This window comes from Argiope bruennichi, chromosome 2, assembly GCF_947563725.1.
Source record: "Argiope bruennichi chromosome 2, qqArgBrue1.1, whole genome shotgun sequence".
Classification (NCBI taxonomy): domain Eukaryota; kingdom Metazoa; phylum Arthropoda; class Arachnida; order Araneae; family Araneidae; genus Argiope; species Argiope bruennichi.
This window is the reverse complement of record NC_079152.1, coordinates 132308228-132329943: the sequence shown is the minus strand read 5'-3', so window position 1 is coordinate 132329943 and position 21716 is coordinate 132308228. Positions and strand designations below refer to the sequence as shown.

The 21716-nt window shown below is 30.4% G+C and overlaps 1 protein-coding gene across 1 annotated transcript in view; it reads left to right on the top strand.

Moving 5' to 3' along the window:
• The first annotated feature begins 993 nt into the window (after positions 1 to 993).
• Positions 994 to 21716, top strand: part of LOC129961613 (elongation of very long chain fatty acids protein 7-like) — a 30705-nt gene continuing 9982 nt past the window's right edge. The window contains exons 1-3 of the mRNA XM_056075120.1: positions 994 to 1009; positions 11645 to 11701; positions 21056 to 21237. Of these exons, the coding sequence (XP_055931095.1) occupies positions 11662 to 11701; positions 21056 to 21237 (222 nt within the window). The 5' untranslated portion in view covers positions 994 to 1009; positions 11645 to 11661. The remainder of the gene's footprint in view (positions 1010 to 11644; positions 11702 to 21055; positions 21238 to 21716) is intronic.

The window sequence follows — 21716 nt, the reverse complement described above, 5'->3', positions numbered from 1 at the left end:
CCTTTTTGTTTTTAATTTTAATTTTAATTTTAATGCTGTTTTTGTTTTTATTGTTATTGTTTTCATTGTATTTTTACTTTGTGGTTTTTTTCTAATTTGTTATTTTGTATTTCCTTTCTGTTAAAATGGTATATCTCTTGAGCATAATTTCGGGGGATTTTCGGGTCACGAGGAATCATTATTAGACTTAATGTCTGTATGTCCTCACAGAAAAAAATCCCTTTATTTGAATCCCTGCCTGAGGGTGACCCTTGAAAAAGTCTTCAGGCCGGATTCTTTTTTAATATTTTTTAATAATTTTTTTGGTTTAATTTTTATTTGATTTTGTTTTTCCTATTAACTTGATTCTAATACTTTTGTATAAATTCATCTGTGTTTTAGAAGTAGCTGCAATTGCGCTCTCTAAATACTATGAAGTTCCTTTTTGGTTTTAGTTTAAATAGATAATAAATTTTAGTTGCGATTTCGAAACTGTTTTGTTTCGTTTTCATTTTAGTTTCGTTTTCAAACTTTTTCTTACTTTAGATTGGTTACTATATATATATATATATATATATATTAAAGCAAGAATGTCTTGTCTTTTATTCTCTAAACAATTTGACAAACGCTCATAATTCCTTTTCAACATTGATATTATTCAAACAAATTAGTATACTTAATCAAAGCAAGTTCAATACTTAAATCAAATATTTCTTTAAAATGATAACCACTCTGGATATAAGATAAGATTCATACTATTCATATTAGTAATCCCCCCAAAAAGACTGGTTAATTCTCTCTCTCTCTTTCACCATGAAAATGTTAAAATTCTTATAATGTTTCAGATCTGAAAATTTATTCTCAGTAGGAATGACTGTTCAGACAAATCCATGCATATTCAATCACATTATCGTACATTTTCCGACTGAATTTCAATTTATTATCCCATGAACATGTAATATGTATATTAAAGTAAAATGCGCTTGCAACATTTGATTCTTAGATTGTCGGCGGTATTGCTTTATCACAGGTAGGAAATTGTTACCTATCATTTAAAAAGAATTGCGAAAAGTCAGCGATTTCATGCTACTTTTTGATCTGTGCATATGCTCTAGGAATTATGTTTTTATTCTGTTTTCCTTTTTTTTTCAATGAATTTCTTCTCTATAATGAAAAGTTAAGTTATATCGTAAAATTTAAAATCAATTCAATTTCCTAAAGGGACAGTGGTCTTTATTAGACACTTTTCGGAATTATTCAATCAGAGTTAAGAAAGTTTATATGCATATGCATTAAAATATAAATACGTCATATTTCTTATAAACATTTTAAAACAAAATATTTTATTTTTAAAGAAATTAAAAGATATAAAATTTTTAAAAATTTAAAAAAATTCCAAGCGATTTAATTTTTTTTATTATTATTATTATCCAATATAAATTTATTTTAAACAAATCTGAGTATGATTTTGTAATTCCAATTGAATGCTACTATTTTAGATAAAACAATAATGTATACTTACTGAATTTTCATAGGAATTTTATGTTTTTCTGAACTAAAATGGACTTGAAGTCCACTGTCTCCTTAATGTCACTTAATTCGTTACTTTAATGCCATAATTATGCAAGCATTGTTTTCGATATCATTTTTTTACTAGAAAAAGTTACTCACAGACCTTTAATGTCAAATATTTATATCAGATGTTATCAATCATGTATTTTAACGAAAGACTCCATTCGATGCTTGAAGGTAGCGAAACGTTAACATGTCGTTACATCCTCAGAAAGGAAACTTTCTTTTTTCCTTTCTTTAATATTTTGTTAAAGTATTTTAAAGATAAAGTTAGAAAAATTCTTCGAGGGGTATCTCACAAGTATTGATCAGAAAGAAATCGTATCTTTCCCTGAAATGCAAAACGTAAAATCTTTTAAATTTGAAATTAAAGATTGTTCTGGATTTATAATATTCTTACGTGCAATGTCACAATAATTTACATTTTCTGGTTTGAAGGAATAGCACTTGCATTAAAATAATAATTTTTTGCATTATTTTTGATTTTTTAAAATTATAATATTTTTGGTGCCACACTACGAATTTTCAGAACTAATAATTTAATTGAGAGGAGTGAATCCCAAATTCATTCTGACAGTAAATAATTTATTAAAAATACTTTGTAAATAGAAACTTCTAAAGAAATTTACACAAAGCCAATTTAAGATGAGTTCAGGAAGAAAAGAAGATATTTCATATTCGTCAGTGCATCTCGCAGTGGAAAGGTAAATTTGAAATCCAATAGCACAGTAGCCATTGAAATGAATCTCATTTGCTTTCATTTATGAGGAAGGGCAGCAAATATTTTTAAATGGTATTCAATTGATTTCAATTTTTTTAAAGTAAAAGAGTGGGTTATGGGAAGAAAAATACTGTAGAAAATTTGTGAATATGAGCAAATTATTATATAAGGGAGTTTGAAAAGGAGGGAATGGATTGGAATGTGAGTTCGGGAATTGAAAGTTTTCTTAAAATTTCTAGCAGAATAAATGTTGTAGGAGTGAAGAATTTTAAAGCACTCACTGTCTTTGGCAACCAGTTTGTTCGTCCAAAATGCTCCCTTTTTAGGATATTTAACTATTTATATAGAATGTGTTTAAAAGAATGAAGTCATATGAATGAAACGGAATACATTTACTACAAGTTATTGTGCTTAAAATATAGTTTAACAAATAATTTGGTTATATTATATTTTATATTTCATTATAGAAAATTTAATATAACCAAATTTAAATATGGTTTAAGACTTAACTTCAATGTATTGTTCACAAAGCTGATTTGTGTTTGGCGATTTCTTGCCAAATGCAATCGCTGAAACCTAAAAAAATATGGTAGTCTTCCAAGATGGTGGACATTTGGCGAGTGTTAGGAATTTGGACACGATTTTGATGTGCTCGGCTAGAAAACCTACATTGATTTTAAATCTTACCAAATTTGTGCATATGTCACCGTAAAGGCACATAATTCAGTAATTTCGGAGAATTCTTAGTTTTTTTTTTTTTTTTTTTTTTCATAAAGTAACTGATTGTGATTTATTTCATAGAATTTTTAGATATTTCTTGAAATAAATAACTTACCGCATTCAGTAAAATAAAGAATTTCTTTCTTTAACCATAAGCGATAACGATAATAATAAAACATAGCGATTATTTGCCGGGCAACAGTTAAGTATAATTTCGTTCTGAATTAAATTTACTGTTTGACGATATATTGATTCTTGATTTTTTTTTAATTTAAAACAAGCGCACCCTTTTTCCGAAATATTTCTAATAATATTTTTTAGTTCCATTAATTAGTTAAGCAAATCGCTGTATTAAGCTCAGCTGAAAAAATGTTCAATGAATTAGTTGAAACATTCGTAAGAGGATCTATTTACATTTGATTGTTGCTAATCGACACTAAATAATAAGCGGGATTTCTGCTTCATCATTATATCATTAGGATCATTATATATATATATATATATATATATATATATATATATATATATATATATATATATATATATAATGCCATACCTGTTTAACCCTTTGTATGCAACAGCATTTAAAATTACCTTTTAATTCATGCTGATGTCTTTGTAATATCACTGATATTATTCAAAAGAATACGACGGTTACAGCTCCGATGGGAAGTAGTCATCTAACAGCAGAAATTAATATTTTTTTAATTATTAATGGATGCAAACATGCAAGTGAATGCAAATGTAATATAAAAAAGAATATTGATGCGTGTCATCAGATAATCGATAATACAGTTTAATTCTTAAATAATAACTTAAAAATTTAGAAAGAACTTAATGTAAGTAATAATTTCTTCTGATTTAGTATTCACTGTCACCTATTAATCAGTTTAAAATCCAGATCAATTTTTTTTAGCGAAAACTGCTTTTTTAAACATCTAGCAAGTTCGTTATCACTCATTTATTCTTTGTAATTAAATGAGGTCTTATTAAAATCATATATTTTATGTGAAATGCAATTATAGTATCGTATTTTTCTTATTTTTCGTATAATTAAAACGTTGTAAAAACGATAATAATTTTTCTTGAAATTATTTTAATTTCTCTGCATATATATTTCACTCCAATACAAAAATATTTAATTGAAGAATAAATTTTCGAGCATTTTATATCCTTTTATTTACAATTTTCTCTTCAATAATATATTTTAATTCATTTAAAACCCAATATGTAATTTTTTAACATGCTTTCAATTGCTAGAATTTAATTCGAATTTATTTTATTGTTTAATCAAAGCTTTCATTTAAATATTTTGCCACTATTAGAGATATGATAGAAAGATAATTTTTTTTAAATGTTTAACAAATGCTGAATTTCTAAAAGCATTAACTCAAGAATTGAAATTGTTCTGAAAGTTGAAAAAGATCTAAATAAAATTAGATCCAAAAATTTTATTTTTCTTTAAATCATTGCATCAAAGCAAAATACTATTGCATTTTCTCCTCGAAGATTCTAATATGTTTCAGTTAGCAAAATCACATATAGGAGAGTAAAATGTCGTAATAATAGTTATAATAATGTTCTAATAATATAGAGATATAACAGTAGATTATTACTAATTTATTTAATAAATGAAAACTAGACTGAAATCTAATACAAATTATATTTCAAATATAAATATGAAAATCTATAAAAAAATCTTCTTTTATAAGTTTTATTTTAATTAAAAGGCAATATGATATGTATGTGATTATTATTAGTAATTATTACTTTAGTATGATATCTTTCTTCGAATTAATGTCAAAGTTTTTAAATAAAATCTATCATTTTCTTTTAATAAAACGTATTTGAAAACAATCCATATTTCTAATCCCTAAGAGATGCATGTAGAATTTTAATTTAAATAACAAAGGGCAGGAATCTTACATTTAGATTATGTGGTCTGAAAAAATTTCCATTTACTTTCTTTGAGAAAAGTTGCAGTCTTGTGGAAAGAAGCAAATTAATAAATACAATTTTAAAGAATTTTTTCGCTTTTTTAAAGTGTAAATATCTACGAGGTAAACTGGGATTGCATTTTCTGAAATATCCCTTAATCATCAACAATTTTCCTATCAGATGGTGAAGTAGGCATTCTCTATAGCCTTTCTCAATGCCCGCCAATTTTTCCTGAAAAGGTAAAGTAAGTTACTGAATATTTGCAATACGAGCGCAAATAGCACTAGTTGATGAGACTGCTGGCCGCACACCTTGACATATTACATTCTTCACTTTTTTTATAATCAGATCAGACATATTAAGTAAGAATTTCCTTGTTCTCTAGATCTGTTTGTCACGAATCTCCATTTGGTTTCGCATTAGAGGTTATTGCAATGGCTGCGCATACAACGTTGTCTTAAAAATGTTTAAGGAGTTATGTTGTATTACTTTTAATATTTACATTCCATTGTTTTCAGAATTCAGATTTTAAATTTCAAAGGTGTAAAGATAATCTTAAAATTAAATTCTGCCCATTAAAATTTAAGGATTCATGAAATTCTTCCGTGTCTACTTGTAACAAAATATTTACAATCCGAAATTTACAAAAATTTAATAAATTAACCACCAGTGACAATCAGGTTGTTCAATCAAATTATTGACTTTTTAGGCAGCTTAATATGAGTAAAAAATGAATTTCATCGTATTATTTAAAAAAAATGAAAAATCTGAGTATATCTGAATAAGTCTACGGGATGAGTTTGATCAATTCTGACAAACGGAAGACGGTACAGAAGAGCCCATGGGAATATCATCAAAAACTATAATAACCTTGTCCCATCTCCAACAGTTCCATCTATAACAGTTTACAAGTTATAGCGAATAAATAAGTTCTGTTCAAAATCGGGAAAAATCCAAATTTTAAAATTTTGGGATGCATCCTTACGCAAAGTAGGTACATATTCTGAAAGAATCACTAAAATAATTTGTTTCATGAAAATATACGGATTTACAGCCGAATAATAAGCACTGAAACGTTAGCGAAATTCAAAATTGAAATGTTGCCAAAATTTTTAATTCTGAATTCCGAAAATAAAATACAAGCTACAATTTGTCAAATGCACCAAACACTTGTCCATACCGTCGGCTTTCGAACGAGAACACCATAAATCGTTTAAGTGTTTTATTTCAGGAGAAATGAAGCCTTTCGTTGCCAATATATCACGGAAATCAGTGTTCATTGAAAGAGATATTTGACAAAAATTCGTCAAGTAAAGCAGTTACGGATAAATGGAAAGTATGCAAACCACTGTTATGAATGTTTTCGGATGTGCATATGTGCTGTAATCTACCTGCATGGGCATTTCACACACAATCACAAAAGACAAGACAATAGTAAAGTTTCCTTACACATCCAACGTGTATTTCCTCGTGGCTATTCCAACAACGGCTGGCGCCTATTCTACGTCTCGGCCTGATTGATCATTTTATATCCAGTTCAATCTTAATAATCGCCAGGTTAAATCGTGTTGATTTTGTAGCAATAAATACAGGAAACAATCCTACTCTAAATTATTATATTATTTACATATTTACAGCAACGGATTAAAATATAAAACATAAAAATTAATCAAGTATTTCGTTCATGACGAACCACACCACCTTCGCTCGTCGTCCCTCGTCCTTATCTGTCTAGTCCACGTCCTGTTCGTCTCTCCTGGTTTTCACCCCTTCGGATACCATGTGACCTTTCCCATTCTGACTTGGTCTTGCAACCTTCGTCGTTGGGAGCGGGTCTTACACGCCCCCCCCCCCCTCTTGGAGAAGCACATTGTCACCTTAGAGACAATGTTGCATCTTGAGGACTGGACGGGTTGCTTATCACTGATCATCTCTCACTGTAAAAGGTTGATCCTGAAATGAAACATAGTTCCAAGCATTATTTGTCGCTACAACTAGGAAAGGAGCAGGAAAGAGGTGGGAGAGCAACTGATATGCAATTTCCAAAGAAAAGAAATAACACATACACAAATTCAAAATATAAAGACAAACAAATATGTATAAGGAAAAATATCAATTGTGCACAAAATTGGTGATAAAAGTAGCATAACAGATGCACAAATGCTTTCGTACATTTCTTGAAAGCCTTTCTTTCTTACTGTTGCAATGGCAATCTAGATAGAGAGTCTGCATTGCAATGTTTACTCCCCTTTCGATATGATATTGTCACATCGTATCTCTGTAAGGCTAACGACCATCGTGTAAGTTTTGCGCTATGAGGCGTTTGTTGAGTGAGATACGTCAAAGGGTTGTGGTCGGAGATAACTTGAACACGAGCACCAAATATCCATGTGTCGTATTTCTTCAAGGCCTCCGGTACGGCGTAGGCTTCTCCCTCGATAGTAGCCCACCGTGTTTGAGTTGCAATCAATTTCTTGCTGAAAAATGCAATGGGTTTTTCCTTCCCATCATCACCTATCTGAGCTAAGCATGCTCCAACGGCTGTTGCTGAGGCATCCGTGTATAACTGGAATGGTTTATCCAGTTGTGGGGTGTATAATGAAGGCATCTTGACTAATTCTTCTTTTAAGATTTGGAATGCTTGCTCTTGTTCTTTGGCCCATTCAATTTTGTTGGGTACGTTTTTCTTGGTGAGGTTTGTTAGTGGTAATACTAATGAAGAAAAGTTTGGGATATAGTCCCTGTAATAATTTGCAAGTCCTAGCAAACTACGTACTTCTTTCTCATTTGTAGGTCTCAATAACTTCTTTAGGCTTCAATTTTCTCGGGATCTGGGCAGTGCCTTCCTGATCCGACGATATGGCCAAGAAACTTCACTTCCTTTTTGCCAAACTCACACTTCTCTAGATTTATGGTAAGGTTGGACTCTTGAAGCGTACGAAATACTTCCATAATGTGCTTTTTATGTTCTTCCCAGATTTTAGAGAAAATGGCGACATCATCAATATATGCACGACAATACTCTCGATGCTTTGAGAGGATCTTGTCCATGCTTCTTTGGAATGTGCTTCCTGCATTTTTCATACCGAAGGGCATCACATTCCATTGGTACAACCCAAAATGAGTGATAAAAGCGGTATAATGCTTCGCTTCAGGCTTCATGGGAATTTGCCAATATCCTTTGGTGAGATCTAATATGGATATAAAATTAGCTTTTCCAATTTCTTACAATAGTTCAGTAACCAGTTTCATTGGATATGCGTCCGCAATCGTATATTTATTCAGCTGACGGTAGTCTACGCACAGTCTGATACTACCATTTTTCTTAGCAACACACACTACAGGATGTGCCCAGTCGCTCTCGGTATGTTCAATGAGTCCTGCTTCTAAAAGTTCTTGAACTTGGCGTTCGACTTCTCCTTGCAAAACAATTGGGACACGATATGGAGCTAGTCGCTTAGGGACACAGTCATCAGTTACCTTAATATTATGTCCTGGCACCTTAGCTTTCCCTGGAAACTTACTGAAACTGTCTGTGTACTTAGATAAGATATCAATCAGCTCAGCTTTTTGTTGTGACGATAACTCCTCTCCTTGATTATAAATTTGCGTTCTTATATCACGAATGATTTTGCTTTTCTGATTGCAATTGGTTGCGGCAGGAAATATTTCTCCAAATTCATTGTCTTGGTCATATATCACTCCGAATTGCTGAAGTCGTGCTATGTACGGTCGACTTTTATTTACATGAATCTCTTTATTCGTACCATCTTCCATCTTCAGAGAGTCATCTCCTTTTTGCAACTTTGAGAAACAATTTTTCTCCTCCAATGGACTTTCTTCTTCTTGATTTGGTTCTTAATGGACAGGTTGCTCCGAATCGACGTTATTTATAATGGGTAATGTATGTGCCTCTATTTTCTTACATAATGCTTCGTATATATTTGAGGAGATCAGCATGTCGCTTACTAGTTTCTTCGATGCTGCACAAGTAACAGGAACATTACCATGCTTTCCATCATTAATTTTTACATTGATAGTTACTAATGTGGCAAGTTCTTCTTCCCCAAAGGCTGATATAATTTTTATGCTGCCCTCTCCTTGTTTAGAGCAAGAATCAATTATATCCTGTCTGATGACGGTGATTTCAGCACCTGTATCCACGATACCTTCAAATGCATTGTCTTCAATTTTCACTGGTATTTTCTGTAGAGGGCTGATTCGTGTTAGATCTTTTTCTGGTGTCTTTAACTGTGTTGCGAGAATCTTACCTTCATCAGTCTGATTTTCAGTAACATTCTCTGGAAATCTCTGTGATCCACTTTTCTCGCTTGTCGTTTCTACCAAACGTCTTGTCACGTGGTTAATCCTTGAGAAATTCTTTTTCTCAGCTAGCTTTGGGCATTGGGCTCTCAAATGCTGCGATGATTCGCACTCAAAACATTGACGCCGATCGGAACGTTCTTGCTTCCAATTCCGAGGACTACTGGGTCTCTTATAATCGAGGTTCACTGTATTTTTGTCATGGACAATAGGACTTTTCTTTTCAAAATTCCCATTTGTTCGTTTCCTGTCATTACTAGGAATATGGCCAGTTTTTGAGCTTCTCCTTCCCCCTTCATAATCATCGAGGAGATCGGCTAGCTTAGATGAAGACGAGATTTTTGTCCATGTGTCGACAAAATGTTCCCGAACTTCATTTGCAACTCTTCTTTTCATTTGTTCTACAACCATAAGATCCTTCAATGATTCGAAATCCTTTACGTTAACACCATTCAACCACTCCTCCAAGAAGCTTCTCAACTCAAAGGCCAGATCCCTCCATGAACTTTCCATTCTCTTTTGATGTTGTACAAATCGCAATCGAAAGGTTTCTGCACTCAACTTAAATCGTCGTAAGAGTAATTCCTTAACATACTCGTAAACGTTTGATTCCTCTTCAGGTTCCCTTGCTATTATCTGAACAACTTCTGACGGAAGCAGTGGCATTAATTGGGTGACCCAATCTGTCTTATCAATCTTTAATCGCTTAGCTTGGCGCTCAAATATGACTAAGTAAAGACTTATATCATCATTTTTTGAATTAAATTTCTGAAGTATCTTTTCTAACTCTAAAGAATTATGTTTGTCGTTCATTTCATTATTTTCTGATATTATAGATTGAGTTTCGACCGAAGTTTGCAATTTAATTTTTTCTATCTCAAATTGCCTCTCTTTTTCCTGTCTTTCCAAATTTTCTTTTTCTTGCCTCCTCTCCACAATGCCTTCCAAAACACCTTTTACAAACTCTTCCTCGCATTCGTTGGAATTTAATATCAATTTTCTAAGATTAGCAATTGTGAGGTTCCCATCAATCTCTTCACCTAACTCACTAGCTAGTTCCTGAAGATCACACTTTCTAGCTTTAGTTATGAATGCCATTTTTCTAATTCAACAAAATAAAGAGCTCTACACAAGAATGAATTGTATACAATAAAACGATAAAAATCAAAACATTCGCTTATATTGTTGGAAAGTAAAAGATTTCGTCTATCTGTTAAAGCAGAAAATAAAACTGCAATTTTAGATTCATTAAAGGAATTTTCCTTTTTGTTTCCTGAGAAGTATAGCTAAAATACTTATATGGCTACTATCAGACTCAAATTAAAATACTAGGTTACAACAAAGAGAGGTTAAATACTGAAATTTAACTAATAATGAAATTAATAACACTTAACAAAACATTCAGTTAACTTCAGCACTTATTAAAAATATTATTGCATACGAATATTTCTGCAAATTAATTATGTACCACAATCACAGCATAATTCATCAATCAATCAAACAGAAATAATTAACATTCGTTTACCTTATTAATAAAATACAATAACATAAAAATGAATTAAAAAATAATCCAGATTTAATATTCAACATTCAAAACAATATTTGATTCAACAGAATTACCTGCTGTACTTTTTAAGCTTGTTGCTTAAATATAATAATAATCCAATACTGATTATAATAACTAATACAATACTAGATATATCAGAAATACACGTGGTGTAAGAATAGGTTTACAGATACACTTGATTTAAATAGCCAAATTCTATGATGACCTAAAATTACGGTGAAATTAAGTAAGTAGAATTAATTCTCTAGTTATTTTATTAAAATTTAAATGTTATATATCATAAATAAAAATATATAACACAAATAAAAATAATATATTTAAATATTATATATAAATATATCATAAGACTTTTTCTTCTATTACACAAGGACCTTTTTAATGGAAAAAAAATTAAGTGTTGAAATTACGTTGCCTCTTATCACATTGTTAGACTTTACTTAAAAATGTCAAATGCCTTTCAATCAGATTTGGTGCTATTTAATACTGATTATATATTGCAAATTTTTTTTTCATATATGTATTAATATTCATTACGTTGCAAGTTTCTTTTGTCTTTGGAAAACGCACAAATTTCTCAAAATGATTCTATTGTACAAATCTGTTACTTTACATTAAATGATTTTTTTGAAATTTAAAAGTGTTTTGAAAGAATAAATCAACTTCTACCTTAGATAAGTTTCTTGATTTAAAATACAAGAGAAATTTTTGTTCATATGATCACAATTTTTAAGCATTTCTGTGTTATTTCACACCTGAAAAAAATGTTAATGATTCAGTATGTCTTATTTCATGCTGTTTTGATTAATTATTTTTCTTTTTTGCAGAATCGCTTTTCGGCATCATGTTTGCTGGTACGATATACGACTTTTTCACAGCTAACCGTAAGTTTGAAAATTAATTTCAATTTTTTTCATGGTTTTCACATTTTTTAACAATATGCTATCGCAATATCTTTTAGAAATGGCAAATAATTTATCTTGTTTGACTTTTTTATTTAGCTATAGCTCAAAAAACATGAAAGTTGTATATATAAATTCTGCCGTTTTTTCTTAAATATATTGAAAATGATGAGTTCTGATGAATCATAAATCAAGATAAATGATAAATCAAGCTTTGATATCAAAGTATATTTTATAAAAGTAAACTCTACTTACTAATTAAAATATAATGCTGGATTTATTTCAAACATTTGATTTAAAAAATTGAAAAAGAAAACTGGAACAGTTCAATATGGGAAGCCTGATTTCATTAAAACATTAATCATCAAAGATCACTCTACTGATTTCACTTAATTTTATATAGGAAAAAGTTTCAGTGTGCATTTACGAGGATCTGAAACGAGCTTAATTTGACCAAAACTGAGGTGCTTTAATACAGTAACATTGATATAAAATTATAATCTATAATTATACGATAAGTCTGCAGCAAAGTATATAGGTTTTAAAAAACTATTTTTCTGTTTTTTTCTTCTCATTTATTCTTTTTTTGAATCAATTAATCTACAGGAACGAATCATCTTATGACGTGGCATGCGTCAAAACCACTTTTCCCTTTCTACTTTTTATTTCTATCTTTTAATCCTCAAACAAAAGTGAGAGTTCTCGAAGGCTAGATGTCGCCGTTCTGTTTGCTCCATTCTTTCAGCTGACAACTAAAATCACATGGGACGAACACGCATGGTGACCGTTTAGAAGGGTAATCCTAGGCAAGCATTTCGGCTTATCCATCCAGCTAAATGCAGAGTCTTAAAAGTATTGAGCTTGCGTTAAGAAAGGTCTCCTGTCCTGGAATGACTTTCCCAGGAGTTGTTGGATATAACTTTGATAAGATCCATTTCTGGAAATGGCAAGAATTAGATACAGTCATCCTTTCTTGAAATTTCTTGTTGCAATAAATTGCAATCAATATCATATGGCTCCTCTAAATTTGAAAGGGGTTGCTGTTGATTCAATTATTTCAACTTCTTCAAATTGGAACTCAATTAGCTCACCTTATATAAATTAATTTCATTTCACGTCTTCGTATTGAATGAATAAAGGCTATTCAGACATCAATTCTAAAAGGATTGTCCGAGTGAAGTGATTTGCCAGTTACAGTTTCTTCTCAAAAGTCTTTAATCTTCTCGCGTGGTATCATATTATACTATAGTGCACGCCGAACAAATATCGATAATTCCATAATAATGTCAAAATATGTTGTCTAAATCTTTCTTATTCCAGATGTATACGAATCCATTTCTATGAAATATTTAATTCTGAAAACTACATTCCAAAATTCGCAGTATGCTTCTAATACTAAGTAGGATTCAATCGTGAGTCACTCAGTAAGAGTGCCGTCCTTAGACCACATGTGCCGAATGTGAAACACGTGTTCCTGATTAAAATAAACCAAAAACCTTCAAAGAAATGTATATTTTATTGTTGTCATGAAAATTATTATCAGTCAATAAACAAAAGAAGGAATTTCTTATTATACGCTATTATAAAAGAAATATATTGAATTGTAGGACATTCGATGAAACCTGTATGATATTTTAAAATTTTAAATTCTTTATAATAGAACAATTTTTAATAATTAACTCCATATATTTCTCTAAACAAAAAGTTTATTGCAAATTGGAACTTTTCAGTAAATCTAGAAAAGTTCAATCTTAAAATTAAAAAGAAAAATGTTCCACTTCTTGCAGACTTGCACTTTATTACTGAATCTCAGAAAGACTTTGAGATTTCTAATCCTAAATTTAAGGATTAGAAATCCCGGAGAAAAATAGATTTAAACAGAAATTCGTTTCTTAAAAGAAATCACAAATCTTTTTTTCCACATTTTAACATTCTCACAAAAATTACAGAACCAAAAGCATTCTTTGCTTCCCTTCTCTTGTTTCCAATTTTTTTTTTCCGCTTTGGACACAGTCTCAAATGAGACTGTTGAGTATCAAGTCTGTGTATGACTCCTTGTAACACAATACTTTTTATAGAACAAGTGGGAGCACAGGAACGTGCGTTTATTCACAAGTTATATTTATAAGAAGAAATTTAACAACATCTAATTATATTTATCAAAATATGCTTATTGCACAGGAAGCGCATTGTCATTTAGTTCTATAGAGATAATTCGGAGAATCGTATTTCTATACAGAATCTTGCCGCTTTTGTACAGCTCCAAAAGTACTTTTGGTACAAAAGTACTTCAACTTTCATGAAGTAATTTAATTTGGATAACTCATTCAACATGTATGCATCTGACAGCATGTTCTAATTGACCTTGACCTCTAATCGACCTAAACACAAACAGCACTGTCGTTAATGCAAACCAACTATTTATCAGCATAATTTGCACCATATTATTTCCTTACATATATAAGTTATGTGAATAATTTCATGAAAATATTCATCATTTTATCATTTTGTAGATACAGACTACAGATTTAAACTTCTATGGATAATAACAATTATTTCACTGGAATGAATATCAAAATTATCACATACATAGTTATAAAATACATTCCACAAATTAATATATGGAGCTTGCTTAAGAAAATTATGCCGTACATTAAAAAAAAGCAAGAGAATAAAGAGAAAAGGGGCCATTTGCATTTTGCAAAAATTCAATTTTCAATTTTCGTCTCATAATATAGAATTTTGCCGATTATGGAATTATGCATTTCAGGAAAAATGCCAAGGATCGAAATTTATCCTAAATACAAACCTGAAGGAGACACAATAAGGAAAATTAAAGGAATTTGAGGATACAGTAAGAAGAAGTGCACATGCGCAGATTTTCTATTCTCACGTGCTGAATTAATATTTGAAGGATTAAATGTATGTTGTTTGATGTTTATGAATGAGAAGTGACGGTCTGATCAAAATGCAAAATGTTATCAAACCATATCATTATAGTGCTGCTGAAAGCAGAGTCTGATATGATATAATCAGGAAACTTGTAACTGATTGAGAAAGATCTACGGGAAAATTTCAACATTTATTTTATTCTAATACTTAATGTATACAGTAAGAAGAAGTGTACATGCACATATTTTCTATTCCTCACCTGCACGTCCCGATCGTGCTGAATAAATGTTTGAAGGATTAGACGTATATAGTTATTCGAAGGAGAGGTTTTATGAGAAAGATTTAATAAATGAATATACATTTTAACATTATCATAAGAACCTGTAGATTTTATGTATGACCCTATTATTTGAACGGTCGTAAAATTTTGAAAATTAACAAAGTTTCCTAGCCTGGTAGCACTATTATGTTATACAATATAAAGGAATGGAATATAAATCAACCATTCTTTGTGAATACCAAGGAATGCCGTACAATATACATTGCATAGCAACATTCAAAAGACAAGGAAATTTTAAAAAGTATTGATACAGGAAAATAAATTCTAACACAAATATATTAGTTTTAGATTTATGATTCATTTGATTTAGAATCCTATTCCAAAACAGTTACTGAAACATTTTTTTTTAATTTACTGCCAAATATTGTATATCATTTTGTGAAAATAATATTGAATATTCTATATTATACAATGTTAAACACTATAGTGAATACTACATATTATTTTTTTATCAAAAGTAATTTAAAAGCTATTACTTTTGAACTTAACTGCCATAAATTGCGTTAACAGAAAATCCTATTCACTTGAAATGATATTCTTAACTAGAAATCGTGAAAAGTTATTGAATTAAAAGAAAATTCAAAGTTATATGTAAATTTACATCCTACTTTTCATTTTCTATTGCCTACTATTAAAGCACAGTGAAAAAATGTCGAGTTTATCGTTTCCTCTTCATTTGCTCGACCACTGCGAATGGGTTCTGGTCTTCAAGCTTATTTATTAGGTTATTAGGTCAATATTTCAAAGCAGTTACAGACAATTCTGCTTTTCAGGATGTGCAATCAAGCATTATTGAAATTGATTATTCGCAGAATTCTATTACGAAATTATACATGTAGTACGACTAAATTATACACGTCGTAGTCGCCCGCGACCTATGACATGCATGTAGATACCCTATAGTGGTAACTAACAGTGATATTGGTATACAGAAATATGAATGAAAACAGAAATGGAGGAGATAAGAAAATTGATTTCAAAAGTTTTACAATGTAATATGTTAATGAAAGGTGTTTGAAATTGGATTGTTCTTAACAATAACTTGAACGAAAATAATTAAAATTATGTTTGTAATACTTAATATGTCATTTATTAATAACAAAAGAAATTTCTTATGCTTTTGAGATGATTCAATTTTTGTTGCTTTACAGTGATTCGAATAATTTAGGTATAAATTACTAAAAAATAAAGATATCTTCATTTTGACTTTAGCAGTGAAGCTTAATAATAATAATAATAATAAAAATAAAAATAAACTGAATTTTAATACTTTAAATTTGAAAAACAAAATTCATTGAAACAACAAATTTCTTTATTTTTTAAAATTATTTTTCCATTTTTTTTTTTATTATTATTTTTTTAATTTTGTAATATTACTTATAAATTTGTAGTTCAGAAATAAAAGGATCCTGCGCTATAAAAATAATGGTTTTAAATTTTAAAAAAATTAAATTACAGTTAATGTTTGTCTATTGTGTACTAGCCGCCTTTGGCTACCAGCCGCTTCGCCAATCTTAATGTTCGTTTAAATTTTAATAATTAAATAGGTTGAACCGGAGTTTACCCCCCTTCTTCGCGAAGTTGCGATAACGCGCCAAAGCTGGCAATCTTTATTATGCACTATAATTGAACATCTGCTTTTTTGCTTTTGAACATTTCGCAAGGCCGTTGTTGGCAATTTTTAAAAATTGCACCAAGCAGGGGATTAAACTCCGGTCGTACCATTAAATATTTTACGCAATTCCAACTTTAATAGATTCTTCAGCAAAATATTTTAAAACTTCAAATTTTGATAGTCATATAATTCACTCATAATATTATAAAGGCCTTCAGTCATAACGTTATATTTATCTCTCTAATTTTCTGTTACCCCTCGTAGTATTTATGCCTTAAATTAAAGTGTAAATGATTAATTAATACAATAATATTACAATAATATAAATGATCAATTAATACAATAATATTTTTTACTGAAACAAAGCATTATTTTTAATAATATGATTACTGATAATAGAGTCACTAAGCGTTTAAACTTTATGGGCACTAAAGAATATCTTTCTTAATTTATGTAATCTCAAGAATTTGTCAAACAAATTTTCTCAGATTCATCATGAACAGATCGATTAATTAATAATGTTTAATTTTAAATGCATCAAACACTAAGAAAATAAAATGAATCGTTTAAAATAATCGGTCGAAAACAGGTTTAAAAAAACTACTTAAAACTATAAGCATATACAAAAAATATATAACTAACATAAATACAATTTAAATACAAAAGCACGCAACTAACCTAAAAATAATTTAAATCATTGAAAACAGGTAAAAAAGCTACTTGAAAAACGATGTACTTAAAACTATAAGCATATACAAAAAATATATTACTAACTTAAATACAATTTACTTACAAAAGCATGCAAGTAACCTAAAAATAATTTAAATCATCCGTTGATAATGGTTGTCATGCCAACAATCAGAACACAATGAGCATGCGTGAATTTTCTTCGCCAGTTACGATAACGCAAATGCATGAATTTTTCAACGGCAATTGGGGTAACGCTATGCAAGTTATACATTTTAAATTTCCTTTATTCTGTGTTATTTTAATTCAAAAGTACTTCAGAATGAATCTGAAACATGGATTAATTAACAATGTTTAATTTTAAATGCATAAAACATTAAGAAAATAAACAGAATCGTTTGAAATAATCCGCCGAAAAATGTTAACCCTAGCCTCATTACTGTTGGGAGAAAAAAAAATTGAAGGCTTACTCATTTGGCGGTGGGGAAAATGGAAGATTTTTTTGGCGGAAAAGTTGGCGGCGGTGGGGAAAATGGAAGATTTTTTTGGCGGGAAAGTTAGTTTTTAATTAATAATTAAAATTCTAATTAAAATTTCAAAAAAGGGACCCCAGGTGCACATTACGACCTCTAAGGTATACATGTACCAAATTTGATAGCTGTATGTCAAATGACCTGGCCTGTAGAGCGCCAACACACACACACACACACACACATTGAGCTTTATTATAAGTATATAGATTATTGTATTTCGTGAATTATTTAATTATTTTTAATCGATATTCAATGTACTTAAAATATTTAAAGAAATCATTTCAGTTTCAGCAAACACTTAACATTCTGTCCAACAGAAAATAAAATCCCTAAAAACTAAACTAATGTCCATCACAAATTACGATGTCATAAGTATAACTGGATGCCTCATCTCTAAATCAGACTTGTTTAAATTTAATTATTACTATTTTTCAATATGCTTTTTTATGTATTGCGATTCATCCTTGCGAAAAAAGATAAAATAATGACGGAAAGGTTAACATTGAACATATATACCGCTGGGGAAAAAACCCCTCTTAATTGATGAAAAAAATATGAAAAATTAGCTGTCTTCGTTTTTAGAATTCATTTTAACGAGGAGAAGACTGTAACAATCACTGAATGATTTAAAACATGCAGAATATTTTTTACTCTTGCATATGAAATGTATAAAGAGAAAGTCTTGCAATTGATAAAAACATCTCTCTTGACATATTAAAAAAATCATCAAATTTAAATCTTCCTGAATAACAATATTAATAAATAGGAAAGAGAATTAGGCATAATTATGCGCACATATGGACTTAATAATTGAAAAAACTCGACAGAGTCAATACTGATGCGCAATCTTGACTACAATATCATACTTTGAAACATATTTGGTCAAATTACTTAAATAGTGTTATATATTTAAGGATATATATTTAAGGCTATAAAAACACAATAATGATAGCACTTGTATCATCTGTAAAGCATTAAACTTTGCATTTTATTATCATTTGAACAGGAAGTTCTGGTTTAATTTTTCTCATAATGAAAAACGTAATACCATTTCATTTTAGAAGAAGTTGATCTTATATATAGGAAGTGAGATTATCACATGTGCCCTTTTGTCCTCTAAATTTACTTGCTAGATTACTCATAACTCTCATGCTAAAGACTTTTCCTCCGTCTTTTGACCTGGATACTTTTTTATTATAAATATGTGCCTTAAGAACAAATTAAGTTTTACGGTCACCTATTGAAAATATTTTGTTTCTATATTTAGATGGTTTGTTTAACCCATACTTCTCAATAGCCACGAAAATAACTAATTGTTCTAATATTATAACATTTTCATCCAGATAATAAAATTTTGTCTGATAGTTGATTTAAAAAAAAGCACTGAAAATTGAAATTAACATTTTGTCTCAATGATTAATTCATTTTAATGTTCCAGATTTCGAACACTATTATATATTGTGTTTCCAGATTCAGTTGCTAAAATATAAAACTCATTTTTTTAAACCGTTCAATATATAACGGCAATTTAAATGGTAGAATAATACTTTTAGAAGAAGTTTATATATATATATATTTACGAATTTGGACTAAAAGATTGTATTGGAAATTAATTGCTTAAATAACGTCTAATATAATACGAAGCGTGCCACAGATTTCCAAAAAATCACAATAGGAAAAGTATTGCTAGAAAAACATTATAGTTTGCATGAGTGTGATAAGAGAACATTTGGATTTTTCAGCATTAAAAATATTTAAAATATGACCGAAATTTGGCGCTCACATGTCAAATACACACCACAGTAATTTAACACAATGAATTTTTATTTTAAAACAGATGATGCTAAACAAAGCAGCCGCCACAAGGTATTAAGCACGTGAGATGTTTAAATAAGCCTATTATAGCTGAACGTAGCATGTCGACATCGATGTCACCAACGACCCCTTGAATGGCATTTTTCACCACCAAAGTGGTTGGAGACTCTCGGTTTACACGAGATTTATAGTATAACCACAACCAAAGATCCGATGGTGTAAAGTCTGGGGATCGTGAGGGCGACTGAATATTACACCCTCGGCTTGACACTCAGTCCTGAGTATCTAGGAGGGACGTCTTGACGGAACGAGCAACGTGAGACGGGGCGCCATCTCGCATGACGGATACGACAGGTAACGCTTTGTTACGAAGCAGCTCGCAAAAGCGTAAGATAATGTTCTGCAGTGACGGATCAGTTTTCCCAACCGGATGCAGGACAACGCACATCAAAAAAGAAAGGGGCGTGGATTCCCAGTTTTTATAGAAAGATTTAACCACATTCTATATTTGGTAACGATAACATGCTGCTTGCATCAAATGATGGATCCTTTTCCAGTCTTGTGTTTTATAGCAATCTCCTGATTTGCATCAACCATCTCTGGTTGGCGGGTCAGCCCATCTATTGGTCATTTTATGGAATGATTTTGAATGGGAAAATAATCCGAAGACTCCTTGAAAATATATCCGAAAACCACGATATTCTTAGAGCATTCATTTTTTTATTATAATTTTTTGAAGTTTGCACGAATTTACAGCCCACCCTATATATGAATATATAAATAGCTTCTAATTTATATATTCTCAGAATTATATTGACTCAGAATTATGAACTTTTCTAAAATGTTAACACGTCAAAGATATATTGTTAAATATCACTAAAATATCTAGAAACTGTATAGAAATTTAGACTGCTCAATTTAATAGGAACATATTATGGATCCAAACCTAAAATATATTTATCCTTTATAGTATTTTTCCAAATGGAATCACTCCATCGAAGACTATTAGAAATGAACCATCAGCATTCAATTTGAACTTGATATAAATATCACTTTGAAATACTGAACACAATTTAATTGCATTTTTCGATTCCTATGTCTGCGCTTAACTATTCTTGGTGCCTTGTAACGGTAACCAGGCTCAACATACGTGTAGCAGAAGAATGCTTTTTTCTTTCAAGTCGGTCTCTCTTGGGAAAAAGTTTCTGTTCCTAGATAAAACAAAAATATTTGTTACATTATCTCACAGTTCATAATTTAAGTAAACAGTTTTAATGGTAGGGCAAATAGAATGAATGGCAATAAAATCATACACCAGTTGTCGAGGGCAGGTAACAAAGAATGGTACAAAACGGTTTGCCGACATTTTTTAAACGACATTTTTTTTAACGGTTTGCCAACATTTTTAGATTTTGAATAATGTCCCGTTTGGTAATAATTGAATTCTTTTATAGCTATCGGAAAGCATTTGAACGGAAAGGAATACCAGTGCTATGGTATTTTGGTTGGATACGTCCTTTTCGTGACGTGGCTCGGCCCATCTTGGATGAGGGCCCGGAAGCCGTTCGATTTAAAAATACCCATGATCGTGTACAATTTTTTCATGTCAGTCTTCAATTTCGTTTTGATGACTCAAGTAAGTACGATTGCAATGATTCTGTTTGATTTTTAGAGAATGAACAATTAATGCTTATACGACACGTTCGTGTTCATAAGGTATATTCATGTTAGCGTTCACAGGATATGTTCATGTTAATGTCAATGGAATAGTTAATAGATTATGTTCCTGTTAATGTCAAATAATATTGTAGCGAAAATTGCTGCTACTGACCATGCGCCGATGGCTCAGTCGGCTGAACGACGCATCTCATTGCGGAGCGGAAGGTTGTGGGTTCGAATATTAGCGAGACGAACTGTCAAAAATTGATTTTTAATTTCAATTTGCTTTATGTCAAACTTATGTTAATTATGCAAAGTTATGCAAATGTATGTTAATTATTCTAATATGTTATTTATGTAAACTCCTAATTTTCTGCGGGCCTTCAAATTCTAGAAGGTTCTTCAACTGTATATAAGTAGTTTCCCAATCGGACAGATTGGTATTAAACTCTTCAG